The 26,141-nt window shown below is 38.0% G+C and overlaps 2 protein-coding genes and 1 long non-coding RNA gene across 3 annotated transcripts; 1 reads left to right on the top strand and 2 right to left on the bottom strand.

Annotated features, from left to right (window-relative positions):
* Positions 1-2,434: 2,434 nt before the first annotated feature.
* atp1b3a (ATPase Na+/K+ transporting subunit beta 3a) lies at positions 2,435-16,488 on the top strand. The gene is made up of 7 exons (XM_082172585.1): positions 2,435-2,733; positions 7,748-7,876; positions 8,615-8,713; positions 8,830-9,017; positions 11,271-11,321; positions 13,425-13,511; positions 15,637-16,488. The coding sequence occupies exons 1-7, from the start codon at positions 2,619-2,621 to the stop codon at positions 15,802-15,804; spliced, it is 837 nt and encodes a 278-aa protein (XP_082028711.1). The 5' UTR covers positions 2,435-2,618; the 3' UTR covers positions 15,805-16,488.
* On the bottom strand, positions 3,182-5,833 carry LOC309500834. The gene is made up of 2 exons (XR_014206702.1): positions 4,995-5,833; positions 3,182-4,962 (listed from the first exon to the last, which is right to left on the bottom strand). It is a non-coding gene; the product is annotated as an uncharacterized lncRNA (long non-coding RNA).
* Positions 16,489-17,837: 1,349 nt separating the features above from the next.
* On the bottom strand, positions 17,838-25,645 carry grk7a (G protein-coupled receptor kinase 7a). The gene is made up of 4 exons (XM_082172586.1): positions 23,681-25,645; positions 23,120-23,557; positions 20,137-20,417; positions 17,838-19,775 (listed from the first exon to the last, which is right to left on the bottom strand). Exons 1-4 carry the CDS (start codon positions 24,275-24,277, stop codon positions 19,442-19,444), a joined length of 1,650 nt encoding a protein of 549 aa, XP_082028712.1. The 5' UTR covers positions 24,278-25,645; the 3' UTR covers positions 17,838-19,441.
* Positions 25,646-26,141: the final 496 nt, after the last annotated feature.

A 26,141-nucleotide genomic window follows, 5' to 3' on the forward strand; every position in this document is an offset into this window, starting at 1 on the left:
AGGATTCAGCCTAGGAGTCTTTTAAACATGACATACTTCTAATCTCTTCACGTTTCAAATTCTTTCATTTTAATGAAATGCAAATCATATATGCTTTTTCTCCCCGAAGTACTGAAATTTTAGTATTATAATAAAATATTAATATATATTTAACCACAACTATGCTGAATATGGTATTTGCTCATTTTGTCTAAAACATTTTTTTTTTGTGCCTTAACAAGAACATTATGCTGCACATATGCCTGTAAATCATTAAAATACCTAACACATTTTCTGGCTAACACAAACTGCACATAGTTAAAAAATTATTATTCAGTTTGTAAATCTGTATTGGAAAGTGAAGGTTGAAGGGCATTTTAAAGAAGTCAAAGTAAAATAAAGGAAAAACATGTACTTTGACAGTTACTTAGACAGTGTTTTACCCTTGACTTACGCATTGTGTTGTGTTTTAGGATTAAAGGAAAAATCAACTTGGCAGAAAATACCAGTACCAACAGTTTACCCATGTGTTCCTCCATATAGAACAGGGGTTCTCAACTCTGACCCGTGAGGTCCACTTTAGTATAGCTCCAACCTTGATCAAACTCACCTGCTTATTAATCCTGAAGACCTTGGGCGAAAAAACAGTATGTGACAAAAGTTACTGTGTCTGAATTCACAGTTGCCTACTCATAAAAGAGTCGGCAATAAGTAGGCTACCCAGATGACTACTTCCGGCGATATTCTGAAATCTGCATTCCATGGACACTTTACTATCCCAGGATGCCACGGGAGAGGAGTTGTGAATTGCAGTGAAGTGATGTAACTGACGCAGGTCACATGATAATGACAACATGGCGAATGTAGTACGTCCGGTATACATTCATGATACACACATTCATACTATATGGCCTTTTAGCGGTCGTGAAGTAATACTTATTCAAAACTATAACTACTCAAGAGAGTATGCGATATTACTATTACTATTACTATTACTTAGCAGAGTAAAAATCCAACAGTCAACCATATCAAGGAGACAACCAAAACAGTCAACCATATTCAAATGCTCTTTAATGTTATGAAATGTGGGAGATTAACCCAAATAGAATGTGGTAAAAAATCTTCTACAGGAGTTCTTTTAGTAATTGCCATTTCTTTTTAGGTATTTTCTTGCCAATAGGAGCCATGAGAATACCAGTAAAGCACTTATTAAGATGTTAAAAAGTAATATAGCCTACTGAAAAACAGCAATATAAAATAAAACATTACAGTAGCATTCATTGTTGCCCACATAATTTCTTGAACTATATTGACCAGTAAGAGGCAGTATTTGATAAGGCAAGATGAGCTCTGAGGATTTGAGATTTTTTTTTACATTTTTTAAAACTTAAACACTAACAAACATTCCAGAAGCACACAATGAAGGAAACAAATGTGGTGGCAGGTATTTGAAAGAAAAACGAATGAAAAGCAGTATTTGTTCAATTGAATGATCTGAAATTGCTGATTTTATTCAACTAACCTCAAATAACAAATGTAGTGCATTACACTTTTTAGCTGAGGAATTTTAGCTTTTAATTCATAATTCATCCCATTGAACAAATTCATTTTGTGTGTGTGTGTGTTACATAAGTCATCTGTGTTTACTGAGGTCATCACTAATTAACAGCCTCATTACAGCTCAGCTGTGCTCAGAAAGCAGAAGAAAATAGTGATGGGAATAGCATTCATTTAGCAGTTCTTCACTTTATTTCTTCCATTCTCGTTAGAGGTTTACCTCAATCTATTACCTGTGTGTTTAAGGGGTTTTACTATCAAGTTCTGGTCGATTTAGTACAGGTTTGTGAATATCCGCTTATCATCCAAGTACAAAAGATGAAAGCTTTACATGCATGCGCACTGGTTTTTAAAAGATGTTTAAAACTTTCCCACTTGAATAAACCATATTCATAAAGGTTATCTATCTTGCCAGTTGGAGTCATTGGTTGAATTTCTTCATCATAGAATCTCAGAATAAGTGTGTCCATTCATGAGTCCCATGAGTAAACATTTATTTGGTGCCATGTTATCTGAAAACTAAAATTAGAAACTAAACACACAGCAATGGCAATTTAAATGAAAAACATCCCAACACCTACATTTATAATTATTATTATTATTACTGGTGTTATTAGTTGGCTAATAGTGTATTTATATATATATTTTTGAACATGCACCATGGTAGCACCAAGAGTAGGCTTGTGTATGCTACTTATAGCATGTAAAAGCATGGGATATGAATATGGAAGCCTAATAATTCAGTAGCCTACCATGATACGACCTTCTCATAGTATGCATAATACAATAGAGCCGCTGATCATCAAGATTCTCCTGTATAAAATTCACAATCAATTTGTAACAATTCCAGGGTTGCACTGTGTACGCATGCGCGAAACAGCTGCCCCTTCGTTCCCTCCCCCACAACATAACGTGCTGCTGTCGGTCCAGGTCTGTTGGACCAGTTTAGAATCAGGAACATTTGGAGACGTCAGAGGCCGGAGGTTCTTCGCTCTTTCACCAGCGCATCAGCCTCACCAAACAGCTCGCATCACACACACACACGCAGCGTCATTTTCATAAGTTGCGCCTAAATTACAAGCATGTCTAAAAAGAGCGAAAAACCAGCGGAGGGCAAAGAGCCTGAGAGTAACTGGAAAGACGTGATCTACAATCCAAGAACTGGAGAATTCTTCGGTCGGACTGGTAGAAATTGGGGTGAGTTGACAGAAACCCTAACGGCGTCATTCATGAAATGTGCAGTTTGCATACATTACGGGCAGATTTTTTTTGACAGAAGGAAACTGTAAAGCTTATTAAACATGAAGACCCTCTAGGGTCATGAATGAAGACGAGTGTGCATTGAAAATGACGAAAGCATCGTTATCTTAGGCATTCCGGCATCTTAATGTCATCAACTCGTTCCCTGATGACATCAGTGGCATTTTAATGTATTCTCATCTCTCAGCGTTTCGAATGATCTACAGTGTAAATAATGTTGCTCAATGCTCAACATCTTCAGGTCGTATAGCACGTCTTCTCGGGTAAAACCCTCAAACATTTTGGATTCGGAATCAATATTTGTTACAAAATGATGTTGCGAATTTAAATGTTACAAAAATTAGAAGCGGCAGCAGTTCTTTAATGCCTGGTATTTTTGAATGTGTTATTTTTTAGGTTTAGAAATGGAACGAAACGATCGTCCGTGTTTCGCAGTTAAAATTCACTGTGGAGAGAAAACGGAGTCTGATGCTAATAAACGTCATTAGACACTGCTCAGTGGCCAAATAAGCTTTTTATTCCAGACTGTAGTAGTGTGGTTTTAATCTACGCACATGTTTATTTACCAAAGCAAGGTTCTTGTTTGCACTATTTAGCTACCGAAAACATTTGTGCGCAGATTAAATAACTTGTCTTAAAAATAACGGGATTGACAGAAACTCTCAATGTGTTCACTGCTTAACGAGAGAAAGGCTAGTGTGATTAACCTTCTCTTGTTCTTATTGACCCAAGGCCCATTATGCCTAGTCAATTCAGCTGATTATCTTGACGATACCAGTGCGCGTCTAAATGATTAAAAGCCTGCAGGGATTAGACGCTTTCAGTCAGTCAAAATAATGACCCCTATTCAAAAACCCATTCATTCTCGTTCATTTTGAAGATCATAGACCTAAATGGCAACGTCAGAGCGCTCGGAAACATCAAAGTGTCGTCGCTGAGCGCGCCGTGACGTCGCCTGGCCTGTGGGGAATCTTTCCGTTTTTGCGCCTCACTAAACCTTCTGTTCGAATGACACCTTAGATTTTTTGTACAGGCAAAAAAAAGAAAAGAAAAAAAGATCAACTGCTGAATGATTGGACGTACGGGACACCCCCGCAGCCCATGCAGTGTGTGGGGGCCACTCATCCTATGATGGGCTATGTCGCAGATTCATCTAGGCCTATTTACCAGTAGCCTTGCTTTTTTTTGTTGTTGCTTTTTTTAGAACTGAACTCAATTGACTAAAGATGAAAATACAATAGCAAAAAAACAAAACAAAAAAAACAAACAGGATCATAGAAAACATTGCTAAAAAAACTAAAATAAGGTCGCAGTTTTTTTCATCGCCCATTTGTAAAGTAGCCCATAGACAGCCCTGCAGGTCTTGACGTGCTGTGTTACCGTTATTGCAGAAGTGTGCCAATAACTGATTTTAACAAATAGATCAAATAAAATATGCAGTCTTTAGGCTTGGTCTTTGCTGAGGCAACTTTTATAATTATTATTATTAGGCTATATTATTTTTATTTAGCAAAAAAAAAGGCCTATATAATGTTATTAATAATAACGTTGAATGCATCAATGCAATGATAATTCACTGCGTGCAAAATCAGATATTTATACCATTAAATCAATTACTGTAAGTGGGGGAGACAGACATGAGCAGGAGGCGCACAACAGATTTTCATACATGCCATCACTGCTGATGGGAGGGGCCTCACACGTGCACGTGTATGTGTGTGTGTGTGTGTGTGTGTGTGTGTGTGTGTGTGGGGGGGGGGGTGTTCTCTTCTCACAGATGTGCAGTATGCCACTGGCTGAATGGGACTGTAACATTATTTTACTACATGTGAATATATATGAAATAAATGACAAAATTATTTTCACCTTTATTTTAAATCTCTAAATTAAAGCTCTAAACAGAACGGCATGCAATCTTTTGCGTGTGCTTCGGCTCTGGATGAATGTGGTAAGATGCACCGGTGTACACACTGATACAGGACATCTTATCAGAATGGATGGTCACATAAATAATGATTTCTTTAACTGTGTCCTTTGAAGTATGGTCCCAATAGAGTGGTGCAGGGATGACTTCAAAACCCGGAAGTCTAATTCGCCACTGGTTCTCTCGAGATTTTCCCATGGGCTTTTAAAATCATTTTTTTATTTTTATGAGTTAAATAAAGCCTGTGGTAAACATAGCTTGACAACACTTTGACGTTTTGTTCTACAACGTAAACTGCACACACTCACACCCCAAATGTTCTTATCTAGTTACTTATCAGAAACACGTTTTAAAAAAAATAAACAACAGCCGTGAACTGTGTACTGATGGACTAACTGGAGTGCTGAATGGGTTGGCAAAATTAGGCATCATAGGAACATACACTCCTGGATATTGGTTAATTTCGAGTCAGAGTGACTGTCTGGCGTGTCTGAAAGTGAGTTTTTGATTGAGTGACTTTTGATTGCGTAACAGTTTCAGATGGTTCAGTCCGGTTTGGTGAATTGGTTCAACCAGTTCACTAAAAAGAACCGGCTCAAAAGACTGATTCATTCACTAACTGAACATCATTTATCCACTCATTTAAAGGCTGCATCTGAAGAAGCCTTTGAATTGGGACAGCCTTTGTCGTTCTGCTGTGACACATTTGGCCTTCTAACGCAGCCTTCGAAGGATGAAGCCTCTTGACTTGGGACACTGCTTTTGTTTTTACAGCTGGGGTCTCCCCGGAGGTTTGCTGTTTTGAATGATCCGTGGGAAATTTACGCCACTTACACCATACAAGCACCACAGTAGCCAGAGCTACTTTTCTCTGAGTAGGAAAATGCTGTGACACGCACAGGCAACTGACCTATATGCAATTTCTCACAAAATCCATTCATACAGCCTAAAATATAAATGAGTCAAAATCTTCATAGGGGTAATGAAACAACAGTTTTAAAAAGGGATTTTTCACTATTATTTACAACAGGATCTGCATTTTTCATGGGTTTAAATTAGTGCTGTCAAATCGATTAATCATGATTAATCGATTCTAAAATAAAAGTTGGTTAAACTATAGTATACATATGTGTGTATATATATATATATATATATATATATATAGAGTGTGTGTGTGTGTGTCTGTGTGTGTATATACATACATACACACACACACACACACACACACACACACACACACACACACACACACACACACACACACACACACACACATATATATATATATATATATATATATATATATATAATATAAACACAAACTTTTGATTTGACAGCACTAGTTTAAATAAAGAATATTTGTTATAAGAGTGAATGTAAAAATTGTGAAAAGCCAGATATGTCAGTCTCTGAGTTACATGTAATTTATTTAAGCCAAGAAATAAACTTCATTCCGTAAAAAGTATAATGAACTACGTGAAAAGCATTTTGAACGTCTTTAGCACGTTTTATAATTACCCAAAAATCAAACATAGTTCACCCCTTACGTAGGTTATCTCATCCGTCCAAAACTTAGGCTCGCTGTCGGTTGGAATATTAGAACTAAAAACATCGTCATAATACACTCATGGGAATCAGTCACTTCACTGAATACTTGCTGGCTAAGAAAAAAAAAATATTACCTTACAATCTATCTGTTTTCAAATCCACATAATTTGAATATCACGACATCGATGTCTGTCAAAAAATAACGTGCACAATATATACGTTAGTATTTACAGCGAGAGGTCCAGCGAGTACACTTATTTCCAGTAAAACCCACACTTCCGGATGTTTTGATGCGTTTTTGCTTTCTGAGAAGAAGAGGGAGAAAATGGCAGCCTGAGTGGCTTCAACATGCTGTCTGTCAGAGACAATAACGTGCATAATACATAACGCACACAAGTATAAATTTGTACTTCGCCGAGTTAATGAACAGTTTAACGTGTTGGTTTTGACGGACATTTTTTATGCACATTCTGATTCTGACATTCATGGCATATTTTAATATTTTCAAAAAATCTTGTTTTCTTGACTGATCTTTTTTCATAATTTTGGTAATAGATGAACTGTTAAATGCATGATCTTGAAATGAGTCCCTGTAGTCATCCAATTTGACTCTAATATGCTGATTTAATATATATTGTAAACTTGACAGGTGATTTTTATAAAAATTTATAAAATCTAAATTGACAATTATCAAAGTCTGAAAAAATTTTGTTTCATTTTCAAATAAAAGATTTGTTACATTTAATTGCCCCTTGGCAGATTTTGACTCAAATCTTTATTATAGGGTTTTCAATATATTATATTTGGGTGAAGACATGGTTTGGGGTAGGGGTGTAACCCCGGCATCCTGGCCAAATTTGCCCAGTGGCCTCTGTCCATCATGGCCTCCTAATCATCCTCATATACTGATTGGCTTCATCACTCTGTCTCCTCTCCACCAGTAAGCTGGTGTGTGGTGGGCATTCTGGCGCAATATGGCTGCCGTTGCATCATCCAAGTGGATGCTGCACATTGGTGGTGGTTGAGGAGATTCCCCCCTTCTATGTAAAGCGCTTTGAGTGCCGAGAAAAGCGCTATATAAATGTAATGAATTATTATTATTATTATTATTTGGAAAATGCATTTTTGGACTCTCTCATAACTTTCTTTTATTATTATAAAAAAAAAAAGCTACATAGTGTAGCTATAATTGACTGAAATTGAAAATCCATGAATGACCAATCAGAATTAAGTATCTCAGAGAGAGAAATAAATTGAAATGGGATAAGCTTGTAATGTATGCGGTCAGATTATATACCAAACCCCAGCAAAATGTTATGATATGGTTGGTTCTGTTATGAATGCATTGGTTGGTTATGTTTATATTTTATACTGTTCAAATATATGTATGAATTATACATTTTTAAAGCTTTTTAACAGGAGTCTTATGAATTCAGTTCTGCCTAGCAATAAATGATTTTCAAAGGTACTGTCTTTCAGGCATCATCCTCCTCTTTTACTTGGTCTTCTATGTCTTCTTGGCTGCCATGTTTGTCTTCACTATGTGGGTGATGCTTCAGATGCTGAATGACGACACGCCAAAGTATCAAGATCGTGTCGCATCCCCAGGTGAGTTTGACAGTGTGCAGCTCTTATCATCAGGCTGTACTGTGTATATAGTGCAACATACAATTTGTAGTAAATTTGACAGTAAGTGTTAATTAAAAAGTGAAAATTAACTGATCATTACTGTACATATTATGGTATGTACATATTATGTACATATTACAAGTTATGAATTATTTAAAAGGGACCTATTATGCAAAATTCACTTTTACCTGGTGTTTGAACATGGATGTGTCGACAGTGTGTGTACACAACCACCCTATAATAATAAAAATGACTGTTAATGTGAACTTAATATTCACGCGAAAACCACATATCTGAAGTTTTAACTGAAATGGCTTTAAGACGCATGCAGATAATAAACTTTCATGATGATGAAGAACTGCAATGTCACGTGAGCGTGAGCGGGATAGAAATGATAATCAAAACCAAACAGATGTTTTGTTAGAGTATCTGTATCCGTACAGGCTCCGCTCTCTTCTGGAAAAAGTGGGTGGGGAGCAGCAGCTCATTTGCATTTAAAGATACATGCACGAGAACAGTATGTTTTTCCTTTCACCCAAAAATGGGGATTTACAACATAATAAATGTAAAATAAATGATCTGTGGGGTATTTTGAGCTGAAACTTAACAGACGCATTCTGGGGACACCTGAGACATACAATATCTTGTAAAAATGGGCATAGAAGGTCCCCTTTAAAAAAAAATATATATATTTAACTAACTTTTTCTTTTTCGCAGGGTTGGTTATCAGGCCAAACTCTTTAAGTATAGTTTTTAACAGATCAGAATCTCTTGAATATGGCAAGTACGTTCAGCATCTAGAATCGTTTCTGCATCGTAAGTGCTCTACACTTTCCCTCACTCTGCTTTTTTAAGAATTTCTCATCTGGTTGCGTAGTACTTGGAAACTATAGTCTTTTTTATTTATAATTTGTCTGTTTTCCGTTTTCCAGAGTATAATGACTCAGAGCAAGCAAAAAATGACTTGTGTATGGCGGGTCAGTACTCTGAGCAGGATGAGGATCCGCAGAAGAAGGTGTGCCAGTTTAAGAGGAGTTTACTCCACCATTGCTCCGGGATGGAGGACACCACTTTCGGCTATGCTAAAGGGCAGCCGTGTTTTATTGTCAAGATGAATAGGGTGAGTAACCTAACATGCACTACCATTCAAAAGTTTCAGGTCGGTAAGATTTAATTTCTTTAAGAAATTAATTATTTTTAATTCAGCAAGGATGCATTAGATTGTTCAAAAGTGACAGTAAAGACAGTTTAGAGACAGTTTAGTCTATTTCAAATAAATGCTGTTCATTTGTACTTTCTATCCATTAAAGAATCCTGAAAATAAATGTATCATGGTTTCCACAAAAATATTACGCAGCACCAGTGTTTTAATTAATGATAATAATATTAAGAAGAAGAAGAAAGTTTCAAGTTTCTTGAGCCAGCATAAAAGTCAGCGTATTACTAGAATGATCATGTGACACTGAAGACTGGAGTAATGCATTTGCTACAGAAACAAGTACATGAATACTAGGGAGTGAAAAATCCAACTGAAGATAAACAAAATACAGTCCTGTTCATTGCAGAACGGTTTCAATCTGTTTCAACAATCTGTATGCATTTTTGTCAGCTTCGTTGTTTCAGAATTGTTTGTGGATGTAATGTTGAGTCCCCATTAAAGTTGTGTAAGAGACCTGGCTTCTTGGTATCACCTTTGGCAGCTAACAGTATTTTATTCCTCATATTAAACACTTTTTGAAAAACAAAAGTTTTAAAGCCATGAATGTTTTAACCACACCAACCTCAAAACAAATTAGGAAAATCCAGCCTATTCAGCAGTTTTTCAATTCAGCGTTCAATAATATTGAAAGCCAAGTTACATCCCTCCATTTGGTCTATGCAATATAACCCATCTGGAGAATCTGAAAGTGGATTTAAACATTTTGGAACAGACATATTTTTTCCCATGAATTCCTCCATGGGATCTCAAAAAAAACCAAATCCATCTGGATTTTGCAAGAAACCAGAAATCAAAAACTCATCCAAATGATTATCACCAGCTATTTCTGGATATAAAAGCAATGTTCCCACAACATATCCCAATATACACAGATGGATCTAAATTTGGAAATCAAGAGACAGCAGCTTTTGCAACAAATTATGATGGAGGGCCAATGTGGTGGAACTGGAGATTGAGGAGTATCAGAGCCAGGGCGGACCAGGCGGAGCTGGTGGAACTGGAACCCACCATGGCAGATCAGGCAGAACTGTTGCAGAGAGGTCACGGACAGCCTCTGTGAAAGTAACAGGAAGCACAGAGGGTTCAGAGAAGGCCTCCGTGGCCAATACAGGACAGGTGAAGAGTTCAGAGTCAGCCTCTTTTGCCGTAACAGGGTAGATAGAAAGTTCAAGAGTGGACGCCGCCTCTTCAGGAGGAGCTGGAGTGGATGGCGCTGCCTCTGGAGGAGCTGTGGATGTGTGTATGGCCCAAACACATAAGATGGCGACTGCCATTACAGGAAACGTAGCCGATGGCGGTAGGACCTCCGAGACCACTGGACTCGGGTGCGCTGGGACCACCAGACTCCGGACTATCAGACTTGGAAGCGCTGGGACAACTGGGATACCGGCCGCTCAGAAGATGAGAAACACTGGGATATACACTAGGGGCTGTTTACACGACACCGTTTCCAACTAAAAACGGCGTTTTGGCCGTTCGTTTAGACAACAAACAGCGTTTTGGGTGCCTGAAAACGAAAAACTTTTGAAAACGGGTTTCAAAGTGTATGTTTTTGAAAACGGTCTTCGTGTAAACAACAAAAATACGAATCTCTGAAGATTATGGCCCTGTCCCAAATGGCACACTTCATGTGCACTTTCGGTCTTGTGGACTTACAATGGCTGCCGCGTGCGCGTGTCCGTTAAGTCCGTGAGACCGCAGTGTGTCCCATTTGTCATTTTTAGATCTCAGAAGGGTGCTCGCGAGCGCCCCCATGTGGTCAATTTGCGCCCTTGATGCGCACTTTTGCCGAGCCCGCGCTGATGCGGACTCCACAGCAGACTTCTTCCCGACAGTCAAAGCGGCATTACGTCACGAAAGTGCGGACTCAGCGGAAGACCGCGAGTGCTTAGGGTTCCATTTGGGACAGAGCCTATTACGTCATGCACATGCGTATTACGTGTTCAGTCTGTAGTGTTTCATCGCCATCTAATGGCCCGGCAGCAGAATACAGCATTTTTTGTCGTTTTCGCGGATCAGTGTGAAAGATTTGAATGGTGGTGAATACAAAACATTTAATTCCAAAGGAATAATGCATTATCAAATTGGCTAGGTATTCATATCTTACTGACTGAGGGTGAATCAGACTGATATTGTATTATTCTTAACCCTCAGGTCATTGGTCTTAAGCCGTCTGGAGATCCGTACATCAACTGCACATCAAAGGTAACAATTGGAAACCTGTCTAATATGGAAGTAGATTAAATAATTGAATTTACATTTCTGATATTAAGATATAGTAGACCATATAAGATCATAAATGTACAAGTTTGTATCTGTGGTGTTTTTTGTGGATTAAAGCTGCAATTTAAAAGAGAAATTTTGAAAATGGAACTAAAAAAAGCACAAATGCCTCTACACAAACCTTGTCCAAAGATATTAAGAATCCCATAGTTAAAGAACTAAAAGAGGTCCATACTTAACCTGCAAATGACCTCCTTGTTAAGTCTTGGTCACACACTTTCTTTCTTGTCCACCCAATCATTTTCCTTAATCATTAATCATTTTGGTTCGCTCACACTAAGCTATAATGAAGGTAAAAATCACGTGACCAATGATAGCGAATGATGTCAGCAAAGCAGATGTCTGATTGGTCCCCATACAGCTCTAACCCTTTTAGGGTGCAAAGCAGCCAATGTAGGAGCAGAACCTCTTGGGTGTTTGTAATTGTCAGTGTTTTCTGCAGTTTTCTTATGGATTTCAGCTTTAAGGTTTGATTAAATGTTGTTGTGTGTCCTGCTTGAATTTCAAATTGTTAGTCCATCCTCTCTCAAGTGTGTGTGTTTTTTTCTTTTCCTCTCATGTCTCAATTGCATGCTGCCAGTTGAACTCCTTAGTAAAGTGATGGGTAAGATCACTGTATATATGGTCTCTCTCATTCACCCGGTCGTTTGCTACCGATGTGATTGAGCATGTCTCTTACGTATATGCTGTCATTCCTTACTTCAGAATTTCTGCAAGCTTTAACATAGAAATAACATCTTGTCAGAATTAGGGATGCGCCGATATGTTAAATATGATCTAAAATGAACTATAAATAAACCACTAAAAACTAAGATCAATCATTTTAAATGTTACAGGTGAATTTAGGGAACTGTTATTGTATTATTAGTGATTTAAAGATTAACTTTAGGTGTGTGTTAGATGGTGGCAAAGGTAATCTACATGTTAAAATAGAGGAAATGATGTGCACAATTAAATATCTAATATCAACCAATTCAAATAAATAGAAAATCTGTAATATCGGCTGATATCTCATGCATCCCTAATCAGAATCAATTAACTGACCATTCTCGCAGTTGTTATCATTTGAATATTTTCTTAGATCAGTTGCTAATGCTACTTTTGATCAAGATGGATGCCTAATTCTGGGGCAAATTGTAATTTATTTAGCATGGCAACGCAGCAGCATGTCTTTCAGCGCTTATTTCCTCCAAAGCAGGAGTCTGCTTCTTCTGCTGGGATTAATTATGCACTGCATTCAAATGTGTTATTACGCCGCATCTGCTGTACATGTCAAATGGATGATTTATATTAGAGATGCAAAGCTAAAAATGGCAAACTATTTAGTGGCCTTTTAATGGTCTTAACCATTTTAATCACTGGTCAGGAAATTAACAAGTATTGCACAAATACTGTAGATAAAGTAACTCAGCATGGAATAGCCTTCCGCTTTGGTTTCTTTAAATTTTTAAGCCGTGTGGGTAAACTTGCTGACAACTTTTACAGGAAGAAGAGTCAGTGTTGTTCAAACAACTCATGAGTAGTTGAAAAATGTCTCCCAGTTCGACTGAGTTTAATGTGAGACTAGGGTTCAAATATTCACTAGGGTTCAAATCTGGACTTTGACCAGGCCAAAACATGACTTGTTCTCAAGCCACATCTAAAAAGGCTTCCCACACAATGACACTTTTCCTCCATTCTTCACTGTGCTAGAGATGCATTTATTATTATATTTCTTAGCAGATTTTCGAAGACACCGCTCTGGAGCATCACCATGCAACTCGTGTAATTCATTGTAATTCATCACACACAACTTCCCATATTCTGCCAAAAACGTAATTGTCTTTGATGTTTTTCTGAGGCAGCAATTGTTTTTTAAGTAGTGCATTTACTTATTTATTTTCTAATTTCCTGACCAATAATTTGTGGTTAAGACAATTTAAAAGCGTTTAGCCATTTTTTGTGTACATCAAATGGCATCATCCACTCTCACCCAGTGACAGTCTGTCTTCTGTTGTCTGACGGTATATTCCTGCTTCTCTTCAGAGTGAGAAACCTCTTCAGATGCAGTATTTCCCCCATGAGGGGACTATTGATAGGATGTACTTCCCTTACTATGGGAAAAAGACACATGTAAGTATTCCACATGCTTAAAGGAATATTCCAGGTTCAATACAAGCTAAGCTTTATTAACAGTATTTATAGCATAATATTGAATGCCACTAAAACAATTCCACTTGTCTGTCCTTTTCTAAAAAAAAAAAAAAAGAAGAAGGTTAAAGTATGGATTACAGTGAGGCACATACAATGGAAGTGAATGGGGTCAATTCATACATTTTAAAATATTTAATTTGTATGGTTACAAGATAACAAAACAATGTGTTAACATGATTTTTGTGTGAAAAGAAATCGCCTTTTCTGTGTATCCAATTTTACAACTTTATTGCCATAATGAAATGCCATAAACCCTAAAGTAATCAAATATAGAAGTTTATGTGTAAGAATTAATGTGCCTTTTAAAAGTGCTTTTATTTGTGTCGTCCCAAACCCGTAAGACCTTCGTTCATCTTCGGAACACAAATGAAGATATTTTGATGAAATCCGAGAGGTTTCTGAACCAGCCATAGACTGCAACATCAATGCAACTTTCAAGGCCCAGAAAGGTAGTAAAGACATCGTTAAAATAGTATTCTCATCACTTCATTACATTAAGGTTGAACCACTGTAGTCACAATAGGGGTGGGGGAAAAAAATATTCTTAGATGCATCGCGATGCGGATGTGGACGATTCTGAATCGATTCACAAACGTCAAAAATCTATTTTCTAAATTTTTTTTTTTTTTCTAACAATGTTTATATTGACGGTACGCAAAAGGCAGACCTCTAAAGCGCGGACGTGCAGTGTACAGTCTGTGGTGTGCGCATAACAAAGACGCATGATGGCTGAGCGCGAAATCCGAACGGCACCCTCTTTGTTAAAAGCTAACGTATGGAAAATTGGCATAATTTCATGGTGGACTATTTTGTATTTTTGTATGAGAGCTGCTTTCTGCATTGTTTAGTTTTCACATCAATATGCTGTAAACAGATCTGTTATACGTACGTTATACGTAGGTTTACTGTACTGCCCTCCACAGTCACTGTGTGTATCAGTGCAATGCCAGATTGCCAGTCACAAAAAGTTACATTTTGACTGTGCTCTCTACAGATATTCATTTACTTTTTTTGTATAAGCTGTTTTTGATTGTGGTATACAGCAACGATTTCAAGTCATAAGTCTTGGACTCTTTATTATTTATTTGTGTACAAGAGCAGCTTTGTATGTTACTAATTATTCAGAATATGCGCAAGTCCACAAGCATTATTTCTGTTTGAGAGCTGCTGGTACATCATTCTATATTTTTTTTCTATGAAAGCTGTTTGTGATTTTGCTAAAGTAAATTTATTTATTTATTTTGTCTGAAGGATTATATTGCTCTTTGCACATAACAGGAGGATGTTGGATAGAAGTCTATTATTTTATTTATGTTAGAGATTCAGAATATGCTGAAGTTTGTATTCATTTACTACAAGTCTGCTGCTAGTACAGGCACACATTTCTTTTCCTGTTGGTTCTTTGCAATGTTGGGACATATGCTGGGAAATGTAACCTTACAGTTGACTTGCCAAATCACTTCCATTTGTTTTATTAATAAAATATATTGGAAGTAAATTATTTATGGGCCATTATAAATACTTTGCTTTAAAAGTACCAAGTTGTCACACACACACTAAAAAAGATGCATCGATAATCGTTTTAACATCGCAGGCCTCTGAATCGTAATCGAATCGAATCGTGAGGTGCCTAGAGATTCCCACCCCTAAGTCACAATGGACTATTTTAACAATGTCTTTACTACTTTCCTGGGCCTTGAAAGTGGTAATAACGTTGCTGTCTGTAGGGGGGGTCAGAACGCTTTTCATCAAAAAGATCTTCATTTGTGTTTCGAAGATGAACTACGGGTTTGGGACGACATGAGGGTGAGTAATTAATGACAGAAATTTCATTTTTGGGTGAACTAACCCTTTTACATCTTACCCTAACCTTGTTTTTTTTTAAAGAAAAAACGATGGACAAGTACGATGGTACTCTAAATTATGTTATGATGACAGTTCTCTCAGAAAATATAGTATTAGATCTTAATTTGATTGTTTGTGTGTGTGTGTAGTTAAGTGCACATTATTTCACCTCTGTTTTTCTGTCTCTGATCATCAATAGAAGGGTTACGTTCAGCCTCTGGTTGCTGTAAAGCTGTTGCTTAAGAAGGAAGACTATAACTCTGAGCTGATTGTAGAGTGCAAGGTAGAGGGCTCCAACCTCAAGAACAACGACGAGCGTGACAAGTTTCTTGGCCGCGTCACCTTTCGGGTCCTGGTGACCGAATAAAGCAGTTGCCGTTGAGGACAATAAAGGGGTACTTGCACTACTTTACTCCCTGTTGTCCCTCCCATGTACATCCTGCTGGTCCTTAGCAGGATGAAAGGACCTAATTTAACACTCCACAGACAGGCATGACTGATTGATTTTTGTTAATGAATCCCCATTTAGTCTCCTGCCAAGCACCCCCTCCTGCTGAAGACGTGAGCGTCTCTGAACGTTTAATTGTATTTTAACCCTGGGCCTTGCATTCCCTAGATGTTTTGAATTCTTTAACATCATTACGTTGTACCCTTAAAGGGATTTTGTTTACATTGTACTTGATGAGACGGGTTAGTTGCTATCTTAATCCTTGGTTGGTGTTTTTTTGTGTTTGTGTTGCTCTGTGTGAATATATTTAATGATCGTATTGTCATATTGCTGTAATAATTGTTGAAAAAGTGGTATTATTTGACACATTTTTGAAATATGAAATACGGAAGGAGCCAAATTTTTAACCTAAATGATATCCGTAACCTCTGCATGGATCCTCATTCATGCAGATGCCTTCAGAGCCATTTAACACCTTGGTAAAAAAATGCTATTTTGACAAATAAAAAGAAAACACATGAAAGTAGTGGTTGTAGATGGTCTGTTATATCCTGAATGTACCACATGATGGCGTCAAGACAGTGTTGTCGAACAGAGTTCCTTTAACAAAAAATAGAGATACATAAACCTGTCTTTTTCTTTCTTCAAAATGACAACAATTGTGCTAAATAGCCATTTGTTTGAAATATACAAGCATGATAGTATTTACATTTAAACCCATTCTCTTACTGCACTGAAACATGCATACGGTGCCATACGTCGTATTTGTTTAACTATGTCACAGTGCTCAACCAAACATAGCACTGTCTATTCCTGCCAGCAGCTATCAATAAATCAGCGGTCTGCGTCAACTGATTAGTTGACCACATTTAGTCACAGCGACGAGAATCTGCTTCAGTCTGTACATGTACATAGTTGGTCTTTTAAGCTGGCCAGGGTAGCAAAGTCACCTGTGAAAGTTTAATATACACTTTCGAATGTCCAGCTTTTGCAATTATACTGTTTGTGGGAAACTTATAGTCAAGTCATTTGTTAGGCCTGGAGACTTTAAACTGGGGCGGTTCATGAAAAAAACACAAAAAAACGTGTCACACCATGTTAATTTAAGACAAATATAACTTATTATTTTTATTGCTTAATTTTGCGTTCTAATAGTTGGGGAAAAAATTAGATCACTTTTGCCTGACACTCTCACTAACTCTTCTTTCACACATAAGCTTGTTTTCAGCATTAGTGGATAAGGTGGAGGGGGATCTGTTTGGCTTAACAGGGTCTTTAGCTTTGCCACCTGGAGAATTCCAGCTTCTAACTTACTTGTGTATTCTCAGTCATAAACAGAGCACATATTAACTGTATTATGCTCACCAGCTCTACTTGTACATTGCCTAATAAAGCTCAGGAGTGATGTAACAGTCTTTGAATGCAGGAAGCAGACCCCTTCATGTGTGCTGAAACAGACTGCTATTCTATGATCTTAACGGAGTTCATAAACTTGTGAGTCTGGTGAGTGCGAGTCATCTTGGTTTAGCAAATCAGACTAGAGGTTGCAAGGATTAGAGGTTGATTTAAGTACGCGAGTGTAAACCAGATTATCGCTTTACAAGATAAGTGTGGTGTACTGAATTCAGCCCAGATCTTTGTGATTTGACTCCTTAATCTGGGGAATATTTTTAGGTTTTGACTCTTGCAGTGTTTTTTTTTTTTTTTACGTTCACCAGATTTCCATCAAGCATTATGTGTGAGATTAATCTTAAGATTCAGTTATCTCAGGAACATGTATGAGGTAAAACAAGGAAACATTAAAACCTAAAATAATGGACGTCTAACCTCTGCAAGTGAACTGTGACTCTTCATTTAAATTTAGTGATTTGAACAGGGCCAAGATAGTAGAGGATTACTGATTAGCGCCAAGCACCCGCATTATGAGGGGAAAAAGCTCAGAAATAAATCTGTAAAAGAAAGAGACATTTTATTGACCCATTTCGAATATCTGACATTTCTATTTAGAATCATTCTCAAACCTTATATACAATTACATTTAACCATTATTACTTAACTGACAAAAAGTAAAAACTCAACACTGGCAAAGACAAAGAACAAATAATTCATTTGAAGACAGGTAGTTTGGTCCATTTTATGTCACTTACTGTTATTTTTACAATAACCAGTTTTCTTTTGCTCTTGCTCAGCATTATAAAAGCAACACAAATGAAGACTGTAAGGGGGTCACAAGCTGCACCTTGGTGACGTAGCTCAACTAGTGAGGATTGAGCAGACGTATCAGTGCCAAAGCTCTCTCTTTCTTTGCGCCCTTGAGGATTGCGCCCTCAGCTGAACTTTTCTGTAAAGGAAGGTTGTCTGCTGTGTACATCTATCCCATCATATCAGTGAGGTAAAGAAGTAACAAAACACAAAAGGAATTGTTACCTTTAAATGCTAAATAATCAAGCTCTGATTTTATTTCATTTCAGAGCTATTCATATATATATATATTGATTTATTCATTCATATTTATATGTACATATTTATACACACATATCCTTTAAAAATCTAGGTGTGAAATCAGAAATGCCCTGCTATCAAAGATCACAAGCATGAGTTAACAATTCATGCAAGACTTTCTACAACAGAGGTCATTTGAGCTCTGTTGGACAATTACACAATTCATTCATTTGCACTTTTGTTAGCATGTAGCTGTTTACCTGTGTCACAGGCAGGCCCACACGGAATCTGAGTGCATGGAATGCTGCGCAGAATTGGAACGTCGATCCTTCACAAAATGTTTGCTTCCTTCACATTTATTTTGTTAAATATTTTGGCTAATCTGGGATGGACTAGCCATCTGTTCAGGGTGTTTCCCTGCCTATGGTTTAAGACGCTGGAATAGGTTCCAGCATCCCTGCAATCCTACACACGACAAGCGGTCTGGAAAATGGATGGATGGATGGACAAATTTTGTCTTATTTAATTGTAGTACATTCCAATTCTGAATTCTGAGATAGTATTCCACAGATTCCGTCTGGGCCTGGTCTTCAGTAGCCTCTCTTATGGTGTGCATCCAGTAGATGCCAATTGTGTACTAGTACACCGTGAACTAATCCACAAATAAATTGTGATTTGGCAAGGCAGGAGATGTTTGGAACGCAAGCCACTGCTTCTTGAGGATTTTTTTTTTTTTTTTTTTTTTTTTTTGCATATCCACACATCTCCACCTTCTGATCACAAACTGCTGTCGATTACATCGAGTCGCTATAGTTACATAATAATCTTAGTCTATTATTATCTTAGACATAAAGGAACTCCAGGGAAGAACTTCCCTGACTGGTCCAAAGCTCAGGCCACCACATCATGGATGATTCATGGAGTGATTCTCAGACCATGTTTCTGTGCAGATGAAGCAATAAGAGTGTCCTTCTATGCTACAATGGACTAATGTCCCATCTCTTTCCAATCACACTTCACTCTTCTTCGACACGTAGCACAGTTTCAATCATTTTAGTAATGCCACTGAAAGCATTTGTTGGTGAATAGTGGGCTGGGTGGCTGGATTGGTCCCTCACAGAAGTGTGCAAGTGCCTGATTTCTTATCATCATCTGAACCACCAGCTGATTCTTTCCGGTTGGGGTCGTTGAGTTCATCAAAGAGTCCTGTATCTATCATCTCCTGTTGCCAGGCAATGGGCACAGCACCTGTGCTAAACTCCTTGAAGAATACATCATCCTTCGCATCAAACTCAATACCCTTGATTTCAGAAAACTCAGCAATGTCACCTGTATCCTTTGCATAGACAACGTTTGGTTTGGGCACCCAGGGTGGATCGATAAGGCCGGCCTCCAAGCGAGCAAAGTTGATGGACTTGAACCACTCGTGTTTCCTTGGATCATCACCCCTATGAAAATAGTACAAATAACAATTATACATCCTGACCACGTGGGAAAAGGAGTTTGATGCATTTCACAATATTGCCTTCATGTTCAAGAAAAATCAAAGCTCTTGGTCATTATTACACTTGGCCCAAATGAAGAGATATCCAGTATGTTGACCATATAGGATTTTATTTTCAAAGAAACCTAGATAATCGTCTTCGCCAAGTCATAAAAATTTGCTACAGTAGCTTTGACTGATAGGATTCTAATGAAGTCCTACCCCTGTGATGACAGATTTCATACAGGTTAGGGTCCAAAAATCCTGTTTTAACACCTCTGATCACACTGAAGAATCAGGAGGTTAAGAGGGATAGAGGGACTTACTTGCAGCCAAGACGTTCATCAATCTTTTTCTTGAGAAACTGCTTGATGATGTCTATAGTGGCAGCGTCAAAGTTCTTGTGCTCAAACTTGGGTTCCTCATTGATGATGCGCCTCTGTACCTCCTCCTTCTCCACTTTCTCCTTCTTGGCATCAGGGCCTTTGAAGGGGGTGTAGCCAGCCACCATTTCATAGATACTGCAGCCCAGGGCCCACCAGTCCACTGATGTCCTGTATGGGACATCAGTGAGGATTTCAGGAGCCATATATGCACCCGTTCCAGCCTGTGAAAAGAGACATTTCAAAAGTAAAATTTGTATTGAAACTGGTTAGATAAGATGCAAAATGTTTCCTTTTTATGAAACTGTGAGGGTTTGTGTGGCAATGTTTTGCTCTGAGGGTTTGTGTAGTTTGTTCATCAGATTAAAGACTGTAGTAGTAGAGCATTTTAACCACAATAGAACAATCTATTGCTCGTACCTCACTTCCTCTCTTTGCCAGAAAGAGGAAGCTTAATCTTAATCCTCTACTACCTGTCAGGTGTCATGTGCCGATCCACTGTGATGAAGCGGACTTATACAAAGACAACCATTCTTAGGTTCAAATGGACATGTGCACCTTTTGCGTACAGACATGCTTACACCTAGAGTCATTCATTAATAGCTATACGGCTAATTCAACACCTGAGCAACTGGAACTCTTCAGTTTACTTGCATGGCTCTAAGACTGATCACTATGGGCACTTAAAAAACCCATTTAATTGGTTTTAAACCACAATAATAATTACAACACAATCATATAAAAAAACTAAGATCGGCAAATTATATATATTTTTTTGGCTAAATAATCGTATACAATGTTTTATCCTAGAGTAATGCTTAGTAGAAACTGTGTTGTATTCTTAAGACACTGGTAATTCATCTGGCTTAGTCCAAGTGGAAAGCCCTCCTGAAATGCAAAGAACTATAACAAGACATAGTAATTGACAGGGTTAGTCTCAGTCAAGCTAAAATGTAATGATTACATGGAAAGATCATTGTGCTAGGTTTACATAATCAGTTTACCTAAGCTAGAATGACTTAGACCTTGAGACCACTGAAGATATAGTTTGTGCATATAGTGTAGTTACATAAATCAAACTGCTGGGCCATGGCTTTAAAGTTGTACAACCTCCAGAAGATTAAGGCTCTAATAACAGTCAATAAAATGTTCATTAAAGACATAAATGACTGCAAAGAGCAGTGATAACCACAGAGTCTTATAATAGTCAAAATATAAAACAAATATAAAATGTATCCCTCTCCCTCTGCCTTTGGCTGTCTGATCAGAGACAGATTTGTGTAATTCTCCCTAAGAGGATCAGGAGTGTAAAGCCAGCCAAACCCCCGGGGGTTCAGCTTGGGCTTCAACCTGCACTGAGGACTCAAGAAGGGCACTGGATAATAAGCTTAGGCTCACTGCATTAGTGTTTGTTCATTTTGACATTTGACATATATCAAAAATGAACAAGTCATCATGAGGGGCAGCATTGAGTATGCAACCTCTTTTTGTCCACAAATGTGTGTGAGAAAAATATGAATGGGTGGCTTACACTACAACAAGCAAAAAACAAAAACAAAACAAAACAAAGGTAAAGTTCAGGAAAGACATGATGAAGTTAGCATATTCCTCATAATATTTATCAACGACCGTGAATCTTTGCAAATGTAAACTGTCTTAACAGCGTTTAGATAACCACTTTCTAAAATGCCTTTAAACTCTGGAAATAGGTTAAAGGTTTGATTAACTGAACATTTTATTGGTAAAATGTAATTGTTCAGATTTTTGTTACCTATGGCATCATTTCTTGAACGAGCTTTCAGGTTGCTTCCGCAAATCCCCGCTGAGACATAAAAACTCACTTAGTGTTTCATATAATTCAATAGTAAAAATGCTTCTGATGTTTGGATTTATCAGAAGCTTCCCAGTTGCTAATGGTGTATTGTCATTTTCCCATCACTGATGCTGCACTATGATAATAAAACATCACAATAGCAAAAGATTTCAGGTTATTTTGTATAACACTGTTTTATTGGCATGAGATAGAGACCCAGTCGTGATTTTGGGTAGAGGTGAAGCACTTGTGGGCCTTCTGAAGTCGAATTGCTGTGTCATAGAACCATTTTTAGCATAGTTCAGTTGGAAGCTATAGGAGAGTTTCAATGCAGAGAATATTGTGGACTAAATACTGACATAAATAGGGAAAATAAATACAATTTAATGAATTAAAATACATTTCAAGAAACCCCTCAGTCACAATTATCTGTTGCCCACAAATTGGATAGTTAAAAAAAACAATGAGCCAAGGGTGCAGTTAAGGACACAGCAGTTAACTGATCCTTGTATTGCTTCTGCATGCTGTCTTTAGGTCTGTTTTCTGGTAGCTGTACTAAAGGTGATGAAGATCACTAGGAATTATATAACAGGTACAGAGCACGTCACTAACAGAGCAGTAATCCAGTGTAAAAGACGGACAATCCAAGGTCGCTAATAGTGTTACTGAAAATCTTTAAAGTCCTGGTGGCATGCAAAGACTGCTAAACTTAAAGATTTTAACTAAACAGTGGTCTCAAACTGTGTTCAGAGGACCACTAGTAGTCTGTAATGGAATCCAAGTGGTCCACATGTTGACTGGCTGTTTTCTCACTTCAATGATGTAGCTCAAAGTTCGTGTCAGTCTTCGGTCCAACTTAGCTAGCGAATAGTCTATTTAGGCTTTTTAGCTAAAAGTAGCAGTCTAAATTATTTTCTTTCTTTCTTTTTTAGTCTAATTTCAGATAGTGTAGTCTAATCCAGTCTTGTTTATTATAATATATATGTATGTATATATATATCCACCTCCTGAAGAAGTTTGAGAACCACTCTCCATACTTCCATTCTCATCTCACACAAGTGCTATCCGATGCCTTTACCCATACTAATCACAGCATAGAGATGATTAACTCACCTTTTGGGTAATGGTCTTTCCCTCAGGAATCTCCACAGCAAGACCAAGATCTGAAAGACGGCACTGGCCCTGGCTATCTAAGAGCACGTTCTCCGGCTTCATGTCACGGTACACAATGTCCATGGCATGCAGTTGCAGGATCCCAGTTGAAATCTGAGCTGTATAATAGATGATTCGATCCATTTCGATACCCTTCTCACCAATGTTATAGATGTGATACTTGAGATCACCTCCATTCATCAAGCTCATGACCAGGCAGAGATGAGTTTTGGTGTCGTAAGCATATGCCAGGGTGACAATGAACAGGCTGTTGACCTTCTCCAAGATCTTCTTCTCCAGAAGGGCCATTTTCTCACCATGTTTCTTCTTTAGACGCTTCTTGCAGAGCTTCTTGCAAGCGTACATCTGGCCAGTGTTCTTTACCTGCACTGCACACACCTGAAAGTGTAAATGTCAGCATGGTCAAATTTGAGAGACTACATCATAATATCTTTGATTCGAGGTGTGCACTCATCATCTAAAATGTATGCAAATAGGTTGCACTTAATTAATAGAACCTACCTCTCCGAATCCACCCTTTCCGAGTGTCCTGAATTCGTAGAAGTACTTGTCTGTAATTGGCTGTTTCTCATACTCTTTCCACTGCAGAAACTTTTCGAAGAATTGGCTTGTCTGGTAATCTGTAAACGGTTTGCCTTTTAAGTATTCTTTGGTGGCCTCCTTCACCTGTGCCATCACCTCCTCGAAATCTTTGTCAGTAACCGCCTTGCACTTGGTTGCTACATCTCCAGTCAGGAAGGTGAGGGAGCTCTTGGAACCATCTTTGCAGAACTTGTTGATGACATTTGTACGGGCCTTGTCTTTGGCAGCAGCCTCTGACAATTCCCAATCGTACAGTTCATCCAGAAATTCTGCAGCAGTGGAGCACTCTGGCCCCCCTTGATCGAGGTACTGGCGGAACATCTTCTTACCTATAGGCTGCTTTTCGCAGAGGGACTCGAAGTCCATGTCCAGACTCGTCCTGAGTGCCACACATTGTTCCGCCTTGGGCAGAGACAGACTCCGGCGACGTTTCTTCATCTCCTTGTCATCACCCCCTTGGGCTTTCAGGTAGGCCGTGTTGGCCACCAAATTATCAAGTCCCCCCATGTCACACATTTTGGCGGCTGTGTCAAGTTACTCGCCCAAGAGAAATGGAAGCTCCGCACACTGCTTTATCAGGCTAGAAGATGCTATTGCCAGTGGTCAGTGCGTTTGTGTGCTATTCGCTTTGAAGCCAAGGCGCGAATGAGCCACTAAGACGCATGCACCTGCAGACCAAGATACACTGACAACCCAGTAATTACTCATTTAGAATTAAATACCTGCAAGGGATTTTCACTTAAGTATATTTGTGTGGCCTATACTCAGCTACTATTCAAGGAAAGGAACTTATAAGAGGGTTCTCCCACTAAGAAGCTTTAGGGCTGACTATATTTAGGCAGATGCAGAGTGCTAGTCAACGGATGGCCATTGGGCTCTGTTGTCTAAACATAAATAGTGATACGATAGGAGGAGAAAAAATGTGGGAGCTAACAGCTCAGCATGGAGTGTACAAAATGCTGAGGCTAGCAGGACGCACTAAAACTTTCTCCTGTTGTTTACAGACCATTGGCTAATGTGCTATAACAGCACCAAATTCCCAAAAAGAGGCTGATGTCTATCTGCTGATACAATCAATCATATGATTTTGTATTATTTTACTTGCTGATTTGAATTGTTAGCTGTTTGTTTTTAATTTAGCATAATCATATTTAGAATTTAGTTAAATGTACATTTCTGCCTTTCATCACAATTGATGCAAAAGATTACAGAACTGCTCTAAGATTCGGTTGACAGGCATAAAGTGTTCCTGCCAAATGCTTTGTCTTTACTACAGTATTATCACTCATGGATTCGTCCTGAGCAATCACAATTTACATGTGTTCACTCCATGTGTCAGATAAATGTGCAAAATTGTAAGTAGGTGTTTTCTTCTACTTTGTAAAAGCAAAAAAAGATTTTGTTCATTATTGAGCATGTCTATTTATGCAGGATAAAACAGATGAACAATCAGTACAATATAAATGCATATAATGATGTAGTGATGTACTTTGTTTGAATGCAAGAAAATGGTAGGCTAATAATAATCTTGATTCACAATTTCTGATGAATTTCCATCTCATTATTTGTCCAGTTTGTCCTGCTTATCTTGTGGTCTTACCAGGTAAATTCAGGTTATGATGATGTTTTGATTAAATTACATTTGTAAGTTCAAACTTCTTACCTTTACGGGTTGCACTCTGCTGCACTGGCCTTATTTCTGCAGTGTGCCAGTCTCTCTTCGACCTGCTTTAATGAGCATTACCTTTCACATTGATTCCTTCATTGTACTGGGCTTTGAAATACTGAGAGCAGAGCGAGAGGTGACCATTTAAAATGGTTTAATTCCACAAACTGTCCCTCACATCATATCTCACACTAATTTGAAAATAAATATATAGAATAAAGTGAAGTGACAGAATTTGTCCTCTGCATTTAACCCATCCAAGTTAGCGTACACACATTAGGAGCAGTGAACACACACTGCAAACCATGGACACAAACCCAGAGCAGTGGGCAGCCATTTTTGCCCAGGGAGCAATTGGGTGTTAGTTGCTCAAGGGCACCTCAGTCATTTACTGCCAGTATTGAGAATCGAACCCGCAACTTTCAAGTTACCAGTCTGACTCTCTAACCATTAGGCCATGACTGCCCTCAATAAATATTTTTTATAATATAAAAAAATATATAAAATAAAGTAATATATATATATATATATATATATATATATATATATATATATAGCTTTATGTAATTTATCATAAATAGAAATATTATACATAATAAATCATAAAAAAACTTAGAATGAAACAAGATAAAGTATACACAAAAAGCATAAATATATTATGCAAAGCAAAATGCAAGTCTCATGGAACATGATGGACCGCATTGGTTACAGTTC

This window comes from Leuciscus leuciscus (assembly GCF_965113295.1).
Source record: "Leuciscus leuciscus genome assembly, chromosome: 6".
Classification (NCBI taxonomy): Eukaryota; Metazoa; Chordata; class Actinopteri; order Cypriniformes; family Leuciscidae; genus Leuciscus; species Leuciscus leuciscus.

What these genes read in the sequence shown, in the direction of transcription:
- grk7a (XM_082172586.1), bottom strand. Translation starts at nt 24,277, where the DNA reads ATGTGTGACATGGGGGGACTTGATAATTTGGTGGCCAACACGGCCTAC. An exon ending in GAAAGGGTGGATTCGGAGAG is followed by an intron (nt 23,558 to 23,680) that starts GTAGGTTCTATT and finishes TTACACTTTCAG; the next exon opens with GTGTGTGCAGTGCAGGTAAA. An exon ending in GATGAACGTCTTGGCTGCAA is followed by an intron (nt 19,776 to 20,136) that starts GTAAGTCCCTCT and finishes CTATTTTCATAG; the next exon opens with GGGTGATGATCCAAGGAAAC.
- atp1b3a (XM_082172585.1), top strand. Translation starts at nt 2,619, where the DNA reads ATGTCTAAAAAGAGCGAAAAACCAGCGGAGGGCAAAGAGCCTGAGAGT. An exon ending in TCGGACTGGTAGAAATTGGG is followed by an intron (nt 2,734 to 7,747) that starts GTGAGTTGACAG and finishes ACTGTCTTTCAG; the next exon opens with GCATCATCCTCCTCTTTTAC. An exon ending in TCTAGAATCGTTTCTGCATC is followed by an intron (nt 8,714 to 8,829) that starts GTAAGTGCTCTA and finishes TCCGTTTTCCAG; the next exon opens with AGTATAATGACTCAGAGCAA.